This window comes from Panthera tigris, chromosome A3 (genome assembly GCF_018350195.1).
Source record: "Panthera tigris isolate Pti1 chromosome A3, P.tigris_Pti1_mat1.1, whole genome shotgun sequence".
Taxonomy (NCBI): Eukaryota; Metazoa; Chordata; class Mammalia; order Carnivora; family Felidae; genus Panthera; species Panthera tigris.
Window position 1 is genome coordinate 118,354,991 of NC_056662.1, and position 23,297 is coordinate 118,378,287.

General features: G+C 56.5%; 1 protein-coding gene across 4 annotated transcripts in view; it reads left to right on the forward strand.

The window, feature by feature from the left end:
- OTOF (otoferlin) overlaps window positions 1–23,297 on the forward strand; it is a 92,524-nt gene that overhangs the window by 24,542 nt on the left and 44,685 nt on the right. For 3 of the 4 annotated variants that reach the window (XM_042982333.1, XM_042982332.1, XM_042982335.1), the window contains exons 3-5: window positions 5,557–5,645; window positions 12,421–12,520; window positions 14,970–15,151. In XM_042982333.1, coding sequence (XP_042838267.1) covers window positions 5,557–5,645; window positions 12,421–12,520; window positions 14,970–15,151 — 371 coding nt within the window. Of the gene's footprint in view, window positions 1–5,556; window positions 5,646–12,420; window positions 12,521–14,969; window positions 15,152–21,548; window positions 21,594–23,297 lie in introns of all 4 variants that reach the window. The other variant, XM_042982334.1, reaches the window with a different exon arrangement.

Genomic DNA, 23,297 nt, shown 5'->3' on the forward strand with positions numbered 1-23,297 from the left:
GTTGTCAGTGTTCCTATCACGGGTGGCAATTTCAGGTCCGTGGGTGTCTCCAGAACTATCCAGGAACTCCCACAGAACTAGGAAACATGCTTGCACTCTGTACTGCCCACAGTGCCATATACAAAGCCTTGCGCAAGGAGGTGCTCAGCAAATCCAGAAGGTGCTCGGGAAACATTTGCATGAGGCTTCCCGGCCCGTGACATCTTGAGTGGCAGTGTTTGGCCTACCTGCTGTCTGAGTCCCCCCCAGTGTTTAGATGCTGACGTGGCGTGGAATCTTAAATTGGCCCAGTCTCTGGGTCACTAATGTTCAGGGCACCTCCAGAAATAGAAGGCACAACTTTCAGCTGTTGTGGCCACGGAAAGAAAATCGTGCTAGTGCTGTCGCAGGCTGGGGAGAGGCCCTTTCTTCTCAGGAGCCTCCTGCAGTTCCTAGAGTGCCGTGCCCAACAATGCCAGGCCTTGCCCCCGGCTCCTGGAACTAACGATACGAGACGAATCGCGATAATAAGCGGCCATGTTGGTTGCACTCTTACCCTGGGCCAGGCTCTGGGCCGTGTTGCCCCAGCCTCGCGGTAACCCCAGAGAAACAGTACTGTGACCGTCACCCTCACTTTACAGAAGAGCAAGCTGAGGTGTGGAGAGGTGAACTAACCCACCCGCGCTCACCCGCCAGCAGGGAGCAGTGCCGCGGCCCAGCCAGCCAGTCGAGGTCTGTTTGTTGAGTGCCTCCTGTGTCCCAGGCCCTGTGCCAGATGTAGGGACACCTCCATGAACAAGATGAAAGAAACTAGGCCTGTCCACTCTGCTCACGCTCTGAACTTCTCGGAAAGCAGCAGTCAAGCTATCCCTGGAGTTCTTGGGGCAACAGAAGGAGAGGGAGCAAAGCATCAGTGTGTGGAGGTCAGGGAGCAAGGTCCACCACTGCTGCCAGGCCTCCCTGACGTGAGTCTGACTGTTTGAGAGATTGGCATGCGTTCGAGAGAGTGTCACAGTTAGCTACTGCTGTGGAACAAAGCAGCCCAAAATCCAGGGACTGAGATATCCACATTCTAGTGTTTCTTACGCTTGTGTGAGTGGACTGGGCTCAGCTGGGCAGTTCCTCTGCGTCCGGCTGGGAGCGCAGTCGGTGCTGACTGTTGTCTGGGGCACCTTGGGCCTCCTTGTGGCCACACGTTCTCCAGGACCTCTCGCTACGTGGTCTCTCCAGCAGGGTAGCCTGGACTCCTTTACCTGGTAATTGACTTCTGAGAGGGTCTAACTGTAATCTCAAATACTAAGCTACATTCCCACTTACCAGCTGAATTACTTTGGGCCAATCCTGTCTGAGCCTCAGTTCCCTCATCTGCAAAATGGGGACTAAATTATGTAATGTGTATGAGGCGTGTAGCCAAAGCCTGGCGCATGGTCAGCCCTCAATAAATAAATGTTCTTGTTCCTGTCGATCTAGAAGGATTGTGAGCGCCACAGACCCCCTCAGCGAATCTCCCTGGTTTCGCTGGTGGGTCAAACCCTGAGCCAAGTATCAGGAGACTTGAGTTCAAATCCTGCCTCTGCCACCAACTGCCTATGTGCCCTATGACACGGCTCACGCCCTCCGCTTCCCCATGTGTAAAAGAATCCCATCTTGGCCACGTCGCTGTGAGCCTCAGTTCTTAGCGGAAAGTGCTCGGAGAAGTATCTCGTTCTACCCAGACATGCTCTCCGGGGGCACTGGCCCGGGAGCTCCTGAGACCCCCAAACTTCCCACTCTGGTCTTGCTTCATTCTCCATACACGTCTGAGCACAACACCCTCCACTGGGGAGGAAGTAACAGCAAAACTGAGGAGGCCATGAGAAACGACATCTTTTCTGGTAAAAGAGAAAGGGGAAACCCACAGGCCAAGGCAGAAAGTGATGGAGGGAGAGGGAGAGGCCGCAGAGGGTCAGGGAGGGGTGAGGGTCAGCCCCAGACAGGTCGAAAGTCCCCACGGGGAAAAAACGGGACCAAACAAAATAAGCCACGCCTCAGATTTCTGCAGTGTTGTGTTGTCGCTTTACAAAATCCACCTGGGTGGTCTCGTTGGGTTCTTTCAACAGCCCCGTGAGGGAGATAGTGTGGCCCTCGTTTGTTTTATCGACAAGGGAGCCGAGGCTGAGACAGAGCCAGGGGTGGCCTTCCGTCACACAGCTAACTGGCGGCACCTCAGGGACTACCCTCTTGGTTGTCAGAGGGGCTGAGAGAAGTGACACAGGGCACGTCCTTCACTGCCGTTCCCGGGGCTCAGTAGGTACTTGCTGCGCGAAGGGAGGTGGCTGGAAATGCCACGTGGGTCACAGCCAGGGAGACTGTGAGTCCCGGGAAGGGGGATGTAGACCTATTTGGGGAAGCAGCGGGGCAGCCACGGAAAAGTTTTCACCAAAGAAAAGTGAAAATGGAGGGAAGAGCCGAGGAACATTTAGACGCGGACCAAACACCAGGCCTCTGCTTCTGGAAGAGGCCAAGCGGGAGCAGCAAAGAGCTCCCGGGGCCCCAAGTCCTTTCCCTTAGCTGGACACAGCCTGCCTGCTCCGCCTCATGGCGGTGGGGGAGGGAGAGGACGCTGGGGTTTCACTGTCCCGGGAGGGTCCTTCCCTCGAGCAGGGGGCCTCAGACCTGGATTCACGTGGGAGCACCTGGAGGCGCCTACCATCCCGCGCCCGGACCTCCAGAGGCAGAGCGGGATGGTTAGAAACTTCTGGAAGTGATTTTGTGCGCAAGCAGGATGGAGAACCACTGAGGGAGGGACAGAGACTGAGAGAGGCTGGTAATGGGGGCGAGGCGGAGAAGAAAGCAGGGAAGCAGGAGAGGAGGACAGAGAAGGGGGTTGGGCGGACATGGGAGCCAGAGAGGTGAGGGGCGGGAAGAGAGAGTGAGGCTGGCCCGAGGACTCCCTGGGGACTAGGCCAGCTCTTCCCACGTGAAAGCCTCTGGACGGCCCTGGTCCCTGGCGTCCACGCTCCCTGTCCCCTGACCCCAGCCTCACCTGACCATCTGCTTCCTCCTGTTTCCTCCTCCTGGGGCTCCTTCTGGGAAGCCCTGAATGTGATCAGTTCTGGAAAGGGCAACCCCTGATCAATCCCGGAAAGGGGACCCCAAGCTGTGCCCCAGGGCCCATCCTGTGGAGTCTCATCGGCAGACCCAGCTCCCGACGCCCCGCTCCCCGGCCCGCCCGGACTCCCCTGCTCTCTGTGCATCAAGGGCCCGCGACGACCAGCTTGGTGTTCCTGTCACCCCGTGACCCGGTAAACCGCACCCCAGTCATTAGGCAAGTCCGTGCCTAGGGGTAAGCAAGCAGAAGTCGCAAGCAGCCTCCTTGTCTGGGTCCCTTTTCCTCCAGATGACTTCTGCTGATCCTTCGTGGTCACTTTGTTAATGTCACTGCTCAACACCCCTCCCTGTCATGGTCCCACTTCCACAGTCATGTCCTTTTTCTCCTAATCTGTCTCTCCTTCCAAAGCCCAAGATCCCACCCACACACCCTCAGGTGGACCAAACACCCCTGCCCCCTTCATCCCAGGGAAACCGAAACCTTGGAGGTTCCCCAGGCCTCTCCCCTCGGCACCGTGGCTAATGAGTTGGGCCTGAATTCACGAGCTGGCTTATTTCCCTGCAGCTCAATTAAAAGCAACTTCATTAAAGAAACCACATACTCGGCCAAGCTCGAGGCATCCAGACAGCAGGGGCAGAAGCTGCTTAATGAGGCCTGCGGGCCCGGGGCCGGGCTTGCCTACTCATCCTGCCCTCCTTCTGTGTCCATGGCCTCCAAAATCCTCCCCAGGTCCAGCTCAGAACCCTCTCCCTCCTCAGCCTCCACCCCCTCTCCTTCCGCTGCTTCTCCCTCCCTCACCTGCCCACTCCAGCCGAATCCTCCCCGGGACTGAAGAGAGGGATGTGGGGCCATTTTCCCAAGACAGGTCTGTCCACATCGGGCAGTGACCTGCCAAGCTGGCCCGGTGCCTCCCAGTCCCCCTTGTCCCTGTTCTTGGGGAAGGAAGCTTCAGAATGGCTTGCGGGGTGAGTTCTCAGAGCGCCCCCCCCCCCCCCCGCCCCCACTGCCCCTGAGCCTGCTCAGCCACCACCAGCAGAGTTCTCTGAATCATGTTACCCCTGTGAGACCTGGCTTCTCGAAAAAGAGAACACAGGAGCAGCCTCTTGGGCTGGAGTATTCAGTGAATTAGTGCATCTAAAGCATTCAGACCCCTGCATAATGAAAAGTTCTCTGTAAATGGCAGCTCTGATTCAGATTACTATCGTTACTGTTTATTTCTAGCCTATCGAGCAGTCTGGCTTTGGTGGGGTAGAAACATGAAACAAATTTAAAAGTCACCACCTTCCACCTGTTCTGTCAAAATCCCCCTGGATACCGTCTCTTCACGGCTTCGGGAACAGACCTCAGAGCTTTCTGGTCATTCTCAGTCATCCAAAAGTCCGGTCCAGAAAGGTCTGCTACTCCAGCCTGACACCTTCTCGCTTCTGTCAGGCTTGTGGTGGCTCGGCACATGGAGTGGGGCAGGACGCCGGCTCAGGCCCTCCACATCTACCCCCTGCAGCCCGGGTCCCCTTCCTGAAGGGTCAGCCAGGGTCCCCTTCCTGAAGGTGCCTCAGTCTCTCTGAACAATTCTCCCGGCAAGGTGCTGCAAAAACACTGTGCCTAGGATATGACCGTGGCCACCTTTCCCTTCCCCAGTCTTCTTTACACCCCAGGAAGAAGGAGGGCTACGGTGGTGGAGGGGGGGTGGGGGGCAGCAGGCCCTCGGGGAAGCCCTGAGGAAGGTGCCTGCCTCTCTCTCAGCAGCTGTCTTTAGACCATGGGGTACTTAGCACCCTTGGCCCCGGCTTTGGGCCCACAGTGCCATTTCTAGGGCATCAGGAAAAATCCCACTCAGCTTCCTGCTCATCATTATTAATCGATTTAATGATGAAGCCAAGACAGAAGTGGTGAGAGTAAATTTAGAAACAGGGAATTGGAACCAGGCTGTCCCTCTTCTGTGGGCCTGACCCTGATCACAGCTGAGATCTGTCCCCAAAGTTAACATCACCCGTGGGAGGGGTGATTTGACCTGAATGGGGGAGCCCAGGACCTCCCACTCAAAGCAGAGCCTGGACTGGCCAGCGTGATTCTGGCAGGAGAGAGCTGGAAGCTTACAACTCCACTCAGCGCGCAGCAAAAAACAAGCCCACGCCCACAATCCTTGCTGTTCCCCCAGAGCCCAGCCTCCCCCGCCCGGCTGCACCACCCACTCCAGAGCATGCCCGAGGTGTTGGGCTGAGAGTCAGAAGTCCTGGTCAGCCCTCAGTTCTTCCACTTACCAAATGACCTTGGGAAGGTCACTAGACTTCTCTGTGCGCCATCTTTGAAAGAGGAATGGGTCACAAGGTGCTGGTTGGAATTAAATGAGATTCTAGATGTGAAACTTATTCCTGTGGAGCACTGGGCCGATGCAAAGGGCTACCTTTAAGGAATCCCCCTCCTGCTCCTCATACCCCTCCCTGTCATTTCCATTTAAGGCCACAGCTGTCTCTCTCTCTTCCTAGACCTTCCGGTGGCCAGTGGCCAGCAGCATCGACAGCAATGAGATACTCGAGATTCAGATCTTCAACTATAGCAAAGTCTTCAGCAACAAGTAAGTGTGGGGTGGGAGAGGTGGGGTCCTAAGGGGCTGGGGGCCTGCCCTTCTCCTTGGGCTGCTCTCTCCTTTGGGTTTAAAAGGCGACTCACACCCCCAGCCTACCCTGGATTGATCATCAAAGACCCCCCTCCTTGCCCTCTCATGCTGTCCTCGGAGTCCTTCAGCCCTCCCAACCATTGTCAGCCAAGAACGCCCTATCCTCCCTTTCACCCTTTCTGTCCCCAGCCCCACCTCAGCTTCTTGTCCCCTTCTGTAAGTCTCCCCATTTACACCATCCTGGGTAACAGTTACCCAGCAGAGGAGTTAATATAATGGTAGATAATATAATGGGCCATCTGTAGCCTTGAGGACAAACTTGTCATACCCGGGGAGGACGAGAGGCTCTGAGGCAGTTTGGTGTGGTGGTTTGGGAGTCAGGCAAGCCTCACCTCAGATTTCCAGTTCAGTCATCTATTGTGTGACCAGGAACTGGTTATATAACCTCTCTGTGTTTGATGTATTCACGTGTAGAAAGGGTAGGTACTTATCTCAAAGGAAGCTGTGAGAATTAAAGGATATAGATGTCCATTCATTCATTCCCCAAATGTTAACTAAGTGCCCACTGTGTGTCAGGCACTGAACTAGGTGCTGAGGATAGCGAGTGCCTGCCTTCATGGAGCTTACATTCTTCAATGAACACACCTATGACATGAGCACAATCACTACAAAGGGTTCAGTGAAAGTAGTGCCCATCCTTCTCAGAATTCAGAATGACTTGAGGAGTCTGGAATGGTGGCTGCACATAAGAAAGGTAAAGTCCCATTTGGGGGGTCAAAAACCAATTGCCTTTATACCAGCTAGAGGGTGTCATGGCTGAACAGCAACATGTCCAGAAAAACATGGAAATACTACTCACTGAGAGTGCAGCATTACTCAACAGCGTGAAGAGACTACAAATAAAAAAAGGGGGGATATAATCCTAGGTAATTTTAATAGAAGGAGGACAATCAGAGCAGGGGTGTTGAGAGAGGAGGGTTCCAATGCCCTCATGCTGGTTGGAGAGAATACCAGTAGTCAGCTCTTTGTGGTTGCCAAGGGAAGGGACTTTAAATCTGACAAGAGGATGAGAACTGGAGAAGAAAACCATAGAGGACATATTCATCCACCTATATATCCATCCTTCTGTCCATCCTTCCATCCAACCTTCTGTCCATCCTTCCATCCAACCTTCTGTCCATTCTTCCATCCCTCCATCCTTCCATCCATCCTTCCGTCTATCCTTCGGTCCGTCCTTCCATCTATTCATCCATCCATCCATCCATCCATCCACCCATCCATCCACCCACTCTTCTAGTCACTCATCAAACACTTACTGAGCAAATATTCTGTACCAGACAGACACTGTGGTGGTCGCTAGAGGTACTAAAATGAGAGACTAAGTCACCATGCCTGTTCCCCAAGAAAGTTTTCTGCCATTTCCAGAGGCAGGACCAGGACGAGGGTGCATTGCTGAGAGACAGTAGACAGCTGAAAGGTAGCTTGAGCTCTCCAACCAATGAGCTCTTGGGAAGTAACGAGCTCCCCATTACTGGGAAAGGCCAAGCAGAGAGTGGACCATGATGTCGTAGGGGGGTGTTGGATTGAGATGGGCTGAACCACACAGACTTCAAGGATTCTGTGGTTTTTATTGGAAGCCCACGACATCTCAGCTGAGCATGGGATATGGGAATTTCAGCCTGCTGGCAGGCCCACAGGGGAGAAATTTAGGGCAGAGAGGCCTCCCCTTGGCCTCTTGGGGTGGCACATCATTCAGGCAGCTGCTTCTGGTATCCACAAGAGAAGTTAGTGAGATACCCCACCAGGGGCCCCCAAGAGGAAGCAAAACCTTCTTCCCTGGGATGAGACATCAGGTGACCTGTGAGGACAGAAGAAATAGGAACAGAGAAGGGCCCACACGCAGACCGAAGTGGGTGTGGAAAACGAAGAATTGGAAGCTGGGGGCCAGGAGAGACATCCAGGCACCCCAGCAAGGACCCACACGCAGATGTCAGAGCTTCCAGAAGCCTCAGAAGTCAGCCAGGGCAACCCTTGCTGCACAGGTAGGGAAACTGAATCTCAGAGAGGCTAGTGAGGCCACTGGACAGTGGAAGGGCCGGAGTAAGGCTGTCTGCTTCCTCATCTCCTTCCTAATCCTGGACCTTCCAGAAACCAGGATTTGTGAGCAGCGATTGTAGAAACCACAGACATGAAAGAGATTGGTACGTTGTTTCCAGCGAAGCCTCTAGACAGCCCCCAAAATGCTGGAAACCCTTAGAAATAGCCAAATCCTGGCTACAAACAAATCGAAGAATATTTGTTAAATTGAGAAACTGAACGCCATCCCAGTGAATACGCCAAAACTTCAGGCTTCAATTAGTTGCTCTAAAATGCCAGAGGAGACAGAGGAGAGATTCTAACCTAATTCTCCCCTCTTCCTCTCTTCCCATCCTCCCTGACCCACCCACGAGGAGGCAGGAAACCCCTCCCAGGGAGGTCTGGGCCTGAAGGGAGAGGATCCTCTCATTTCCTCGGAAAGCCCATGGAATGTTGAAACACTGTTGGCTACAGGGCTGGGATGGGGAAAGGGGTGCCCGTCTCGTGGAGAACACAGACAGAGTCCATCCTGACACAGGCCAGCTTGGGGGCCGGCGTGGGAGGGCAAGGTACTTGGAGTCGGGTGGGGCCCAGGTCTGCCCACCCTGCGGTTGCCAGTCTGCTTCCCAAGGGGCAGCTGAACGGAGGGGAAGCCTCTGGGGTTTGCACCAGGCTCACCAGCCAGCAAAGCCACACCTGTCACACCTGGCCCCGAGCAGGCCCCCAATTACTTTGTGGAATGAATGAATGAATGAATGCCCCCATGGGGTCAGGAGGCAGAAGGTACGCAGGGTGGAAGGGTCTGGAAGCAGAAATCCAAATGGCCTTTCTTCTCTGAAGAACTCATGGCACCCTCCAGGGTGAGAGCCAGGTCACATGATTGAGGCAGTCGGGGAAACTGAGGGAAAGGAAGCTGGGATGAGAAATAGGATTCATGGCCCTGAGCCCATTAGCACCTATCTCAGAGAAAGACTTGCTCTAGAAGTAGAGGGTGGCTTGGACACTGGCCCCTTACCCAGTGGCTGTAGGGGCTTCCAGGAGGAAGAGACATGGTAGGTCTGCCTGGCCCACCTTGAACGAGGTCTTCCTTCAGGAACCGTGGGCCTCCTGTGAGAACAAGGTGCTGGGTCCACAGGATCTTGTGTGTCCCCCTTCACCTGTCCAGAACTGTCCAGAACCTTTGGGGCGGGGGGGATGGCCTGATGCAGGCGCCAGTCTCCTGGGACTTCTGAATAATTCAGGAGCCAGGAGAGCAGCGGAGGCCTGGCCAGACCTTGGGCACTTGACACGGGCTCCCAGGGGGAAAGCAATGAATTATTGACAGGCCCTGGTGCCTGGTTGCCGCTCTATTGTGGTCAGTCTGTGGACCCATTCATGCCTGAGGCCCCCTCCCTGCTAGCTAATTATCCAGGAATTCTGCCCCCGCCCAGCCTACCTGGCCACTCCGTGGAGGCCAGCCCAGCCTCCTGGGGGGGGGGGTGGAACATGGGCTCTGCAGGGGGTGCCTTCTTTGTGACGGGTAACTTGCATGGGCCACATAAGCATGATTTTCAGAGGACAGAACATCAGGTCCCAGGTCCTTCATCTAACAGTCTTGGGGGAAACTGAGGCCCAGAAAGGGCTCTTACCCAGGATCACACGGCAGGGTCGGGGCAGAGGTGGTCTTCAACCCAGACCTCCTGACCCCCGGGCCAGTGCTCCTGTCCTTTCACAGGACAAACGGCCTCACACCTCCACTTCCCAGGGAAAGGACGCTGCAGGTGTCCAAGGGCACATGAGCCCACCCTGCCTGGTCACCCTGGGCCCCCTCTCCTAGGCGGCCCCTCCATGCTGACCCACCCAGGGGCGAAGAGGCAACAGGCCGACCTCATGAGTTTGCAGCTGGGCGGACAAAGGGCAGCCCGGCTGGACAGGGTGGTCTCTGGGGTCACCACACAGGCCACAGCTGAGGCTTCCTGCACTAGCTCCTTCCCCAGAGAGTGTTTACAGAGGGAGCTGAGGGGTGGCATTCGGTCGGAAGCAGTATTAGGACACTTGTGTTAAAGCTGTGTTTTCAAAGCAGGCACCCTGGTGTTGCTTAGAACGGTGCGTTACGGACGGACCCACAAAAAAACCAAAGTTTTATAAAAACGCTTTCCTTCATACTTTACTTACGACTGGGATAATAGCAATTGTCCTTTTCAAAGAACACTATTTTTTATTTTCATTTGGAGGAGGTTGGGGGACACTGTTAGGAGTGAAACCCCCCCCACCCCAAGCCACCCCCTGGGTCCCAGGGTCCCAGCCCCACCCTCTGGGCACAGACAGACCCTGGCTCTGTGAGGCTGTGCACCTGCCCACAGAGCCCATCCTGCAGAGAAGACCAGCACTGCCTGGGCCCTCCAGACAGCAAGCCCTGCACTCAGGGGAGGGAGGAGGTCCAGGTGTCTGAGTGAGGCAGTGTCGGAGGAATTTCACTTGAATGCTCTCACCGACACCCAGTGAAGCGGGTAGTGTCACCTCCTTTGGAGAGCCGTGGGGCTCAGAGAGGTTGGAGAGCTAGCCAAAGTCACACAGCCGCCAGGTGGTGGAATCTCCCCCCTTAGATCCTGCAAGGTGAGCCCACTTCTATCTGACTCCAGAGCCCAGGCTCTATCCGCTGTCTACACTGCTTCTGTTAAGGATGGCACTGAGTCTGTGTGTGGACAAGGCTTAGACCAGGAGTGGGGAATTTGCCAAGAGGTGGACCTTGGCTCACTGTGGGGTTAAAGCAGTGAGAGCAGCCGTGGAGTAGTGAGATCCCCGTCACAGGGTGTCTAGCAGGGGCTGGAGACTGCATGCCAGGGAGGATGCTGAGGGACCCTCTTTAACAAAATGCTGGACAAGCCTTCCTCTTGGGCCCTCCAAGGGCAAGGTCTGAGACTGACCTTAGTTAGCACCACCCTGCCCCCTGGGGGTGTCTTGCCACATTACAGCATGTCTGCCGATCCTCTGCGGTGCTAGGAGCGTCTTCTAGGAAAGTTGTGCCTGAGTATCCACAGCTGCCCCAGGTTCCCCCCCACCCCCGCCGCCCCCACCTCGATCCCATCCCGGCACTTCTCCTCTCTGGGCACTGCTCAAGCTGGGGAGAGGCCAGGACCCAGCCAGGGAGGAGGCGTCTGCTGGGCTGGGTCTGAGAAGCACCTAGAAGCCTGGTAAGGGGTCTCCAGTAGAGGAATGGTATGAACAGTCTCGCCCTCAAGGAGGCAGAACAGCCGGCCGAGAGGGCTCTGAGCTCCAGGGGGAAGCATTTCATATTTATCCACGGTGGCTGCTCCCACCACTTTCCCTCCTCACACAGAAAGGAGGCCCTTTAAAAAAAAAAAAATATATATATATATATATAGTGTTCACCCTCCGTGTTCCTCAGGAGAGTACAGACATCAGATACGTCCATTAAAGTCAGAATTCACCTGATGCCTCACCTGGCTCGAAATTGCCATCGGTTAACGGAGTCCCTTCCTGCTTTCTCGGCCTCGCCTTCCTTCCTCCGTGAATCGAGGGCGGCACCGGGTGATCCCAAGGCCCCTCTGGCTCTCACGCGCTGCAGGTGCTCCCCTCGGTCTCTGTCCTTTCAACCAGAAATGGTGTGCACATTTTAATCTACCCCATTTGGAATCACCACGTGAGAACATCTCTCCGACTACCCTGTTCTCTCCCAGAGCAATAACCTTCAAACCGCAGGGTGAAATGGGGTTCAAGTCAACTCGGTCAGCATTTATTAGGCACCCACTGTTGGTCATTAATTCAGCCAGCAGATACTGAGATCTCCTGTGTGCTGAGAAACTCAAATAGGGGCTGGAAATAGGAAACATGGCCCCTGCCCCGGAGAGGCTCAACGTATAGCAACACCCCTTGATATCACCCAGATTGCTTCTGGAATGCTGACTGTGATGGAATGCTAGACGCTCTGGTGAGAACTTGGCACCGAGGCTCAGCCCTCTAAACGGCTCTGGGAAGCAGGGATTTTAGTAACTCACCTTAGGAGAACACAGATGGAGAGAGCTTAAATTGTCAGGGAAAGCAGGGAACTGGCTGGTGGCAGAGTCGGGCTTCAAGTCCCCGCCTCCGACTGCAAGACTGAACTCTTCACAGCCCTGCACTTTGTCTGGGAATATGGGGATCCTGCCACCAGATGGACCCTTGCCCTCAATGGGCTTGCAGAAGGCAGGTGTGGGCGTTGCTGACTAAACGGGACCAGTGAGCCAGTGGTGTTGGGGCAGGTAGAGACCTTGGTGGTGGTTAGGGCGGCGGAAGGGGGAGATACTGCTCGTGGACCCTCCCCGGTAGCCTCCACACTGGGCATCTGGGCAGGGGCTCGGCTGAACCCCAACTCCACAAGCCAGGGGGTACCCTGCCCCCAGTCTGTTGACATCCCCCCAGGGGGTTCTCTGCCCACGAGCGCCAGGGAAATGGGTCTCACACAGGCAACCACTCACACTGGTCGGGGTCACGTACGCTCCTGGACACGTTGCCCTGGCCAGGACCAGCCCTGGCTCTGGGGCCACCTTCTCCAAGCTTAGCCTGGAGCCTGAGCGAGCCCTCTGTCTCTCCAGCCCGGTCCCCAGCCAACCACATCCTCCTGGGATGGGAGCTCCTCTCTCATGTGACGCGGCCATGCCCCCTCTCCCGTCCACAGGCTGATCGGGACCTTCCGCATGGTGCTGCAGAAGGTGGTGGAGGAGAAGCGCGTGGAGGTGACCGACACACTGATCGATGACAACAATGCTGTCATCAAGGTGGGTTTGCCCCAGGAAGTCCCTGGACTTGCCCTTTGTGGGGTCCCCTGGGGGCCACACGGGGTGGTCTGGGGGATGCTCCTAATGGATGGAGAGGTGAGGCAGGAGGAAGAGACTCAGGTCAGACTGCCAGAGCCCCTCTGCCGGGGGGGGGCGTGGCCAGAGCCCCGGGCTCCAGGGCTGCCGTCCCAGGTCCCACAGCCCTTCCTGCGGTGAGAGCACAAGACAAGGGGGACTGGGACATCCCCTCCCTTCTCCACTGAGCAGCTCAGGAATCGCCACAGGGGCCTCTCCCATCACCCAAGGGCCAGGCTGAGCCCTGCTGGCCACTCCAGGGCGTGATCTTCACTCTGGATGCCTGCCTCGGAGCCTCCCTAAGACCGGCCATTCTGCGAGGGCAGTACCTTGTTTCTATTCCTGTTGTCACCTCCCATCTCAGCACCTCCAACACGAACACACGCGTACGAACGACGCACAGTCTGTGGGCACTCGGCACCTGTTCTAACAAAGGAAAGAAATGAGCTCATCTGGATGCCCCCATCCCAGACTCTGCTCTGATGCGTTTGTCCCCTTCGGCTGACTCATACCCACTCACAGGCAGGGACACAGCCCCTGCGCACGGACCGTGGTTGGGCCACCAACTGTGGGACTTGGGCAGGCTGCCTATCCTCTGCAAAGTGAGCCAAATTATAGTATCTGCTCCACAGGAATTGTCCGAGGATTAGAAGAGAATATACAGATAGTGCTTAGAAGAGCTAAGCAAGACTTGGGATAAGTCAGAATAGCCTCAGAAGGCAGGGCGGCGGCCACGGGGGAGCCAGAATGGGAGGAGCGCCAAGGGTGGAGCAGACGTTCCCACGGTGCCTTTGTATCTCAGGATACTTCCTTGCAGAGGACAGGAGGGCACTTGAGACTTCTCAGCTGGACCCCAGCCAGCCCGTTCTCTCCAGGAGCAGAGGTGGGCAGGGGGGCTTCCCAAAGTCAGGGGAGCTCAGCCACCCCAGCAGGGGGGGGCGGGGTGCAGAACAAGCTACGGTCACCAGTGGGAGGAAGTGAGAGGAGAGAGAACAGAGGAAGCGGGCAGAGACGAGCAGGCAGCACGGACCACGTTCTGTATTTCTAGAATCGGGTTTAGGAATTTAGCGGAGGACAGGCCTCACAGATTATCTAGTGCACTACCACCCACCTCTGCCACTCATTTTGTGGATGGGAGCCCTGAGGTCCTGGATGGGGAACGAATTTAGTCAAGGTCAGACGGCTGGTCAACAGCAGAGCTGACACCGGGACCCAGGGCTTCCAATTCCAGGCCACCATTTTGCCGGCACAACACACCTGGTCCCATCCAAAGGGCCACGTTGGCTCAGCGGGAAGGCCACGAGGCTTGGAGTCAGTCTGGCTCAGCTCAAATCCCAGCACTACCATTTTCTAGCTGTGTGACTTCGAGCAAGTAATTTACCCTCTCGGAAATGTTAGGTAGGATACGTTGAAGTGTTGAGAAGATCAAATGAGGTTTGAGCTGAGCCTGGCTCAGGCCTGTAAAATGAGTTTACAGTAAAGCATCTTAGCATGACATCTAGAACAGTGAGGGCTTTTCCTTCGACTCCCCCACCCGCCCCGGAAAATCGTTCGGAAGCCCACGTGCCGAGCAAAGGCTGCCTGTGTGGGTCGCCGGAGCAAGCCAACCCTCAATCTCTGAGGGAGGGCAAGTGCATCTGGGAGGCATACTGACACCCGTGCAGGTTGAGGAAGGAACTAGAATGAGTCTTCCCTGTGCACCGGGGAGACACTAGAGCTGAAAGGAGGCAAGTGGCCCGAGGACCCAGAGCAAGAGGCCCTCCCAGGATTCTCGGGCGCACAGCCTGGGCCCAGGTGGGCGCTCCGCTTTTCCCCAGAGAAAAGCCCAGAGCGACCCCCAAGTCCCTTCTCCAGAGCAGGAGTGTCAGATGAACAGGAAGATGTGCCGACCCCATGCCTTGGGAGGTGTCCGGGGGTCCCCTCTCCTGGAGGCACGTCCTGCTCACATCCCATCTCGGGTTCGCATCAGGAGTGAGAACAGGGCAGCCCCGCTTCTGAGGACGAGGGGGAGACCTCTAGCAATGGGGACACTGAATGATATTCTTCGTAGACAGTGGGCCCAGAGAGCCTACTGCCGTCTGGGCTCAGCTTGTCCCGGGCGCGCCCTCCACCTTGGGCACCAGGGAGGAGTAGAGCCAAGTGCAGCAGGACCAGGGGCCAGAACCCGTTAAGCGGACTGAGTCTGTGAGTCTCAGTCTTTCTGAGCCTCAGTTTTCTTATCTGTAAAATGGGAGGTGTGGGGAGGCTAACGCGCACTTTGCCTTCCTCCGGCCGGGGGAGGAAGTGAAAGCACTTTGTAAACATCACAAGGAGTGCGCGGGATGGTCCTTGCTATTGCTGTACCCTCGCTCACCACCCGCCCCTCTCCCTCCAGACCAGCCTGTGCGTGGAGGTCCGATATCTGGCCACAGATGGCACGGTGGGCTCCTGGGATGATGGGGACTTCCTGGGGGATGAGTCCCTTCATGAGGAAGAGAAGGACAGCCAGGAGACGGATGGACTGCTCCCCGGCTCCCGCCCCAGCTCCCGGACACCAGGCGAGAAGAGCTTCCGGAGGTAAGAGGCTGGGCTCTCTGGCCTCCCACCACTCCCAAAGACACTGGGAGGATTCCTGGGCCTTGGTTCCCCGCGAAGGGCCCTCTCGGCATGACTGGGCTCAGTGGACAGGGCTGAGTTGCTGGAGAGACATACACGAGGCAGGAGTGTATTTCTACAGGGCCCTCGACACCTGTTCCCCCACCCCAGGCTCACTGGGGGGGGGGGGGCAGGGTATCTGGGATCAGGCTGAGGGGCCCAGCCTTCTGCTCCCCTGAGGGAGGACTTGAGGGAAAGAGGCTAGACCCCTGCCTCCTGACAGAATGGGTGAAGCAGACAGAAGGGGGCTCTAACCTTTTGGGTCCAAGACCCAGAAGTGCCAGACCAGCCCCAGGCAGCCCGCCGTCCACCCTGGCCCAAGGCAGGCCCAAGAGAGGGAGGCCTTTTCCTGCCGGGGTGAAGCCAAAGGTCCTGGTTGGGAACCAGCCTCTCTCTCGTTGAGAAGAATGTGTCCTGACACCCTCAGTGTCTAGGATTCACCCCTGCGATGTCCTGCCACACATGGGTGTAAGGAAGCTACGTCCAGGCCTGCTCATTCCAAATGCAGGACTTTTCCCCCAAAAGGAAATGCAATGACATTACTCTTAGAACTCCGAGAGACAGACCCTAAGTTAGTAAAATGTTGGCTACGGATTCCTAGTCTGCTGGGAATAACGTGCAAAATGCAGGTAAGTCAGTGGCACCTCTAAAGTTTTAGAGAAGGGGACCCCTTCCCGGTGATCGTTCCCTCCAATCTCCTGCCCTTTGCTTTCCAAAAAAATGTATTCAGTCCCTGTTCTGAAACAAACCACCTATGTAAATCAAGGTAATTGAATTGATATGTTTTTATTAGACGAATGTGCTTTTCTTCTTTGTACTTGAGCCACTCCTCTCGGGCCACACACACACACACACACACACACACTATATAAGCTTAAGACCCTGGGAGCCAGGTCAGGTAACAAGGTCAAAGGGACCATGCGTGTGACAAATACAGCGGACGTTGGCTCCAGGCCAGCCAGGGGAGGGGTGGCATCGCCCACTCCAGCTGGGAGGGAGCCTGTCCTCCTTAGACTCTGGCCAGCCGGATGGAGAGGGCATGCAATTTGGCCTCAGGAGACTCAGGTCTGAGTCCCAGCTCTGCCTCCAACCAGTCTTGTGGCCCTCGGCCGGTCACATACCCTCTTTACTGTCTCTCCTAACCCGTAAAATGGGGCCCGGAACAATGAGAACGCTCCCCCCATCCTGCCATTAGGAGAGACGAAAGGACCACAGGGGGACAGGTCGTAACCGGGGTGCCGAGTGCTGCCCCACATAAGGGCTGGGGACAGACAGGCTCTTGGCAGCTGGACAATGCAAAGGGTCGGGAATCAGGCTGGAAATGGTGACGGGAGCCAGAAGACGCTGATGCAGAGGGCACCAACCCGTCCCAATCCTCTGTCCCCACGAAGGAAGAGCACACAGGGACTGTCAGAGACTCTGCAGCTGGGCTCTAGGAGGGGGAGCAAGATTGGAAGCCAGGTGACAGCCAACAATTGAAGGGAAGGAGCACCGGCCCCGAATCAGGGAAGCTAAGTTCCATTTGGCCCCATCCTGGCTGCTACTAACTAAGCCAAATGACAGTGAGCGAGTCCCCTACCCCTCTGGGCCAATTACAGGAACGGGCTATGTATCCTGGCCGCTCTACAACTACGATGTCCCGAGGGACCCAGGGATACTCTGGATCTCATGGGTAGCACCAGTGTGAAACAGCTGTCTGGGAGCTCTTGACAGCCGAGGGCCACCCTCTGTGGCTACTGTGGCTCGGGGCTCACGAGAAGGGGCCAGGAGGCTGACAGATGGGGCTTGAGTGGAGGCAGTAGAACAAAGTGAGGAGCTTTGGTCCCCAGACCAGCAGAGGGCCTCTCCTATCCTCCCTCAACCTGGCTCAGGATTTCCCCACCTCTCCCTGGTTTCAGTGGCCTCTCCCAGGGCAGCAGCAGGAGGCCGCAGCAGGAGGAAGGGTTTTGTTGTTGTTGTTGGTGTGTGTGTGTGTGTGTGTGTGTGTGTGTTCTTAAGTTTACTTATTTATTTTGAGAGAGACAGAGAGATAGGCAGACAGAGAATCCCAAGCAGGCTCTACACTGTCAGCGCGGGGCTTGAACTCACAAACTTGGGAGATCGTGACCTGAGCCAAAATCAAGAGTCGGATGCTTCACCGATCGAGCCACGCAGGCGCCCCAGGAGGGAGGATTTTATCTGGGATTGGGAATTGGGAGAGGGTGACAACCACGGTCAGAGCCCCCTTGTCTTCCAGATGCCACAGCCCTGTGTTGGAGGGGCTTTGTGAGGGAGCGCACGGTTCCCCTGCTGTCGCGGGGGCCACTGGCCCAGATGCTGAGAGCACCTGGGGGTCGGTGCCCTTGCCAGGCCTAGCCACGCAGCCAGCAGGCCGGGTGGGGGGAAGAGGTGAGAACATTCGGGAGGGCCCTTTGCTGGTGAGGAGAAGGTAGAACAGCTTTAGAGCATTTGGGCTCATCCTACGGCTTAATTCTGGCTGCATGTAAAGGGCATGTGAGCTCTGGGTCAAGGAGTGTGGATGCTGCAGGAACCCAATAGTTGGCCTTGCAGCCCGAGGTGTTATGTCTCACCCTCATCTCACAAGTACCAACCAGCCAGGCCCGTCAGCTCTGGAGCCTGAGAGAAAGCCACCGTCTTCTGGACTGGCGAGCCCTCCAGACAGGCTTTGGTCAACAAAGGGACGGAGGAGGAAAGGGATATATGTGCCTAGCCTCTGACCCCCAGCGAAGTCTTCCTTCCCCACATCTGCCCCTTGCCCTCCGTTCATTCCTAAAAAGGCCCACCCCTTCAAAGATCAAGATGCTCAGTCTACTAGGCGCCTCTCTTGTCTGTCTCTCCTCTGGCCAACCAGCAGCAGCAGGAAACCCTCATTGCTAGCGAACAGCAGTGTCTCACCTGGTCTTCTGGATCCACAGGGGTCTGGGTGGGAATCCATTCCTCCCCGTCCAACATGGCTCCGTAGGGCGCTTGCTGGAGGGCGGAGGGGGGCCCGGTGGAGTGAATGGGCAGGAAACAGCCTTGGCCTTGGACTGGCAGGGACTCTTCCATGGATGACAGAGGAGGCTGATGTGGGGAGGTCCTGGTGAGCCCACACTTCTCCCTCTGGGGCCTGGGCACCCCCCAGCTGGGCTCCAGCCATCTGCTCTCACTACCCCAGGACAGGTCTCGGCAGAGGTACTCACTTAAGGGAACTCACTCTGAAGGCCTTAAGTATCTTCCTGGAAATTTCTCCCATGTGACCTCAGGGAATGTCTGTCAGGCACCTCCGCCTGAGCACCCCCCCAATCCCCAACCCAACACCAGTAGCCCATTAACCCTTTCCTCCCACGGTTCCATCAATCCCAGGCCCCAGTCAGTCTTGTGCCCTCTGAGCCACTCTGCCTACTTCTCTAGTCTCTGCCCCCAACCAGGGGCCTCTGATTTTGGCCAGGTTTCTGTAAAATACCCTGGGAATGTTCCAGAGGCGATGCGATGACGTGGAGAGACACAGGGCTCAAATCCCGGCTCTGGTCTCCAGAGCTACACTTGCCCACCTGTAAGAGGGGCATCAGGGACGTGAGGATCAAATGACATGCTTCATGTGAGTCACCCACTGCAGCACCCGGCATGTGGCCGGTGCTCAGCCAGTGCCTGATGCTTTCCTCCTTCCTTTCCAGTCTCCGTGACCTGCCCCGGTCCCTGAAGGGGAAGGAGACTTTAGCCCAGCACGAGCGTGCACACACTTACCAGCGCCGCTCAGGTGCATGTGTCTTTGTGACACCAGGGAGCCACACACACCGCTGGCTTCTGGGCTCTGTTGCTGATGCGGCTCTAGGAGCCACATCCAGAGGGACGGAAAGGAGGCCCAGCTTTAATGGTGCAGCTTCTCTTAGGGCTTTCCTGCGGATTTCCTCTATTCTGCGACTCTCTCCTTATTTTCTCCATCTGCCTGGCCCTCCTGCCCTCCACGGCCCCACCCCCTTCCGCCCAGCCCCCCCTGCCTGAGAAGGCAGAGGTTCCCGTTGGGTTCCTCTCTGCTGGGTCTCATCTTGGGAGAGCAAGGAGGGACCACTTTTCTTGTTCTCCTTACGGATCATTCTTCCACTCCAGCAGAGATCCATGGAAGCCAGGTATCCCCACTCCTATACCATGGGTCAGGGGGCAGCAGGGTATCCCCACAGTGTGTGCCCTGGGATGTGCATGGGGTCAGCACGGCCGGCCTCACCCCCCAGTTCCCATGATCCCTCCCCCACCTCAGCACAGAGGAGCCAGGGCCAGGGCCATGCTGGGATAGGGGTGAAGCGATGCTTCACCAGCTCTTTCACCCGAGGTTAGGGTCCCCTCCACCGCCGGCCCAGGGCTGAGTGTTCAAGTGAGGTCTGGCCCCATGAAGCACTGGGTCCCAGCAAGCCTCAGAGCTCCCCAGCGGCCGCCATATTGAATCTCCCACGCAGTGGCTGCTTTCAGTGGCACATCCAGAGCAATGTGGATGGGGGTGTGAGGGAGAGATGGAGTGAAACCCAGGCCCAGAGAGACAGAAGGCTGGCTGAGGAACAGAACCTACCCAACCTACCCGCTGAAAACACAATGTGGACTCTAGGAGGAAAGTTCAGACCCATCCAGGCCTTCACGGAGAGGTCTCCGAGCAAGGAGGACAGAGGCCGGGCCACATCCCATCCCTACTGCTTGTGGCCGAGTGACTGAGGGCAGGCTGAGCACAGAACGCTGAAGCTTTATTATTCATGTTCGTTGTAGTCATTAATAGTGGTTGTGGTAAAATCATGAGAATGTTCTTTTTTTTTTTTTTTCACAGAAAGACAGTCCTTTTCCCTTCTCCATTTCCACACTCGGAGTGTGGGCCTGTGTGCGGCCCCTTTGTAGGCCCAGCGGCCTGGAGTGTGTGAGGACGGGGTGAGGCAGGCATGTTCCAGGCAGCCTGTGCTGTGCGGCACCTGGGCCTGCTATGTGCCTGAGAAGCTCCCCCGCTGGGCCAGCCTGACGGCTCTCCAAGATTTCAGAGCGAAACCGGAAGGGAAAGAGATAGAACCTCACGTTTTATTGTTCAGGTGTATCAATTCCTCCTTTCCGTTCCATCCTTGCCCAGTCCTAGGGGATACAGTTCCCCTTCCGGTTCCCCTATTGCAATGATTTTCAAATTCTTCAGGGTCACAGAGTTCTTTAAAAAAACAACAAGCAAACAAACTTCCTTCAAAACTTGGATGGGTAACTCAGAGAAAGACGGCACTGTTTGGATTAATGTGAGAGTGCAGTCAGTAAATCTCCCATTCGGCCCTCATTCTCAAAAGCTCACTGGGGCTCCTGCTCCATTGGGGCAAGCCCCATGCAGCTCTCAGTGGGTCCCAGTGGGGACCCATGCCTGACCTGCCCGCCTCCAAGCCAGGCCTGGGGCCAGCACAGGGCTGCTGAGACTATCTCCCCTTCTCTGCAGCGAGGTGTTCTGTGACCAGCAGAGACCTGGCTAATGCTAAGTACTTTGAAAGGAATTACAAACTGACCAGCTTGCCTAATGGAAAGGACAACTGGCCAAAGCTGGACTTCAGCTGTGATATGTAGGCCTGTAGGTTCTGAGCTGTCATGGCACAGAATCATGTCCCCCTGGGCAAGGCCTGTGCCAGTACAGCGTGAGGAGAGGGAAAACATCACTAAAACATCTCCTAATTGTTGTCTGCTTTCTTTTCTTCATCTTCCTTACCATAGCATTAGGGAAGGATTGAGAGAACATTCCAGAAGGCTTTTCTGAAAGCCTCCCTAAAGAGGGAGAAGGGCACGGTTCTTACCCTGCTCTGCATCCTGAAGTGGTAGCTCTCTTATTGCCACATCCCCAGAATCTCCCTGGCCCACCCTTGCCCTCCAAGGCCGTCAGAGCCTGAGAGCTGCCCACTCCATTGGAGGGGATCCAGGGAGGAGGTGAGGAGGAGCAGGGTGGCCCAGGCCTGGAGGGTGGCCAGGCTCATCTAACCTTGCATTCCCTGAGGCATCTGAGACCCACAGTAGAAATCACCAAGCCCTTGCCTGCGAATGGAGGAGATCAGGTGACACCCTGAGGCCTCCTCCCATTTCAAGGCTCCAGGCTCTCCTGGGCTTGGGAAGTGTCCACCCAGCCCCGCTCCTGTGACCAGGGCAGAGCCTGGGAACCATCAGACCCCTGCCCAGCAGGTTTAGGCTGCAGCGAGAAGCTGTGGGGTGAGGGGGTCCCTGGGATGAGGAGGCCCTTGGGGAGTGGGGGGTCAACAGGGCCAGGGGCTAAATCTGCAAGTGTCTCTGGTCCACACCCTCTCACTCACATCCCCTTGTCTCCTCATTTCTTCCCCCTACTCAGCAAAGGCAGAGAGAAGACCAAGGGAGGCAGAGATGGCGAGCACAAGTAGGTGTCCCAGGCCAGGGTGGAGCCCGTGGGGCCCAAAGGCTCCTCACCACAGGGTGCGGATGTCGGGATGGCCTGTCTCAGAGGGCTTAGGCGTGGGCTGTCCTGGCAGAGCCAGCACCGGGGGATGGCAGGGCGAGGGAGGTCTGTCCATCTGGCCGTGAGGGGTGAGGGTCAGGGAGGGAGGGGGTGGAGTGGGGGTGGGGCAGGCGTCTGGGCCTTCTGGTTTCTGCTCCCTCCTCCCTCCTTTCAACGTCTGGATTCTGCCTCCACTTCCCTGTTCAGCTCCACGCCCACGGGCCAGGCCCTTAGGGCTTTCCTGTCAGGGAAGGTGTGACTGAAGGCAAAGGGGTGGGGGAGGCCCAAGAAGTGGCCACCTCCCACTAAGAATAAAGGCAGGGCTGGGCAGGTGGACATGAAGGCCTGGAGGCCCACAGAGGACAGACTCTGGGCCTGGAGTGGCCCCAGGGGTGGCTGGGGCATGAAGCCCCAGAGCATATGCGTACCCTCTGGCCTTCCTCACAGTCTCCATCCCGCAAAAAACTTCGTGGGGGAGGGAGAGGTCAGGGCCTGTCTGGGAGAAGGGGGGTGGGGACCCCAGATGAGAGAGGCCAGCCGCAGGAGTTGGAAAGGCTCAAGGCCTGGGGCTGATGAGTGGGTCTCAGAGGCCCCCTGAAGCACATGCCATCTCTAGAACTCTCTAGCATTGTGGGGAGTTCACAGAAGCAGTAGTAGTCAGGGCTGACCGGCTGGAGGGGGCGTCTGGTCCAAAGCCCTTTCTTTGAGATGATAAATCTGAGTCCCAGAGAGGGAAAGTGACCTGCCCCGGGACAGGAGCAGAGCTAGGACGGCCACACAGGGAATTTAGCTCCTGACCCAGAGTTCACAAGAGACCTGGGGAGTTTAGAGCACTTGACTGTACTCTAAATTTAATTTAATTCTCCAAACACACCAGTGCAAGCTGAAAAGCCAAGAATGGGGTCTTTATTTTCCAGATAGGGAAACTGAGCTTCAGAGATGTTAAGGGATTTGCCCCACACTGTGGTACCAGGAAGTTAAAAACTAGTTGACAGGAGGACATCGTGGGGACACCAGGATTGTGCCTATAGGGGTCTGAGGTGGTCAGTACAGGTATGGGCTTGAGGCATCCGCCTGCGTTAAGGTCCCAGGGGACTCATCGTGGATCATTGCTTCAACAAAAGCATATGAGCTCCAACTCCCACAAACAAAAGCACACAGAAGCACAACAAGACAAAGGCACCCCGTGGGGAAAACTCAGGCCCAGAGACCTGAAGGGTTGAGGAGGCTGTCAGGCTCTGAGCAAGGGAAGAAGAGGGAGCTTGGAGAGGGAGCCAGGGAGCTGAATCCAGGGAGGTAGGGGTGGAGGGTGAGAGATGATGGCTGAGCTGGGAGTCCCTCTTAGGGAGCTGTTTCAAGGGCTCAGGCTCAGTTTCCCGCATGGACGCTTAGACACGAGAGGCCTATTCATGAGATGTAAACAACTTGTCTCTTCCCCAGCCTCTGGCTGAGAGTGGCGATGCCTTAGGGCCCTTCTTGATTTCCAGCTCCCCAGTCTGTCCTGGGCCAGACTCCCAGGGATTCACACTGGCCACGGCCGGACTAAGAGGCACCTCACAGTGGCGAGCACATAGTAGACCCGCAGTAAATGCTGGTTCCTTGGCACTACCTGATCCGAGTCTCTTG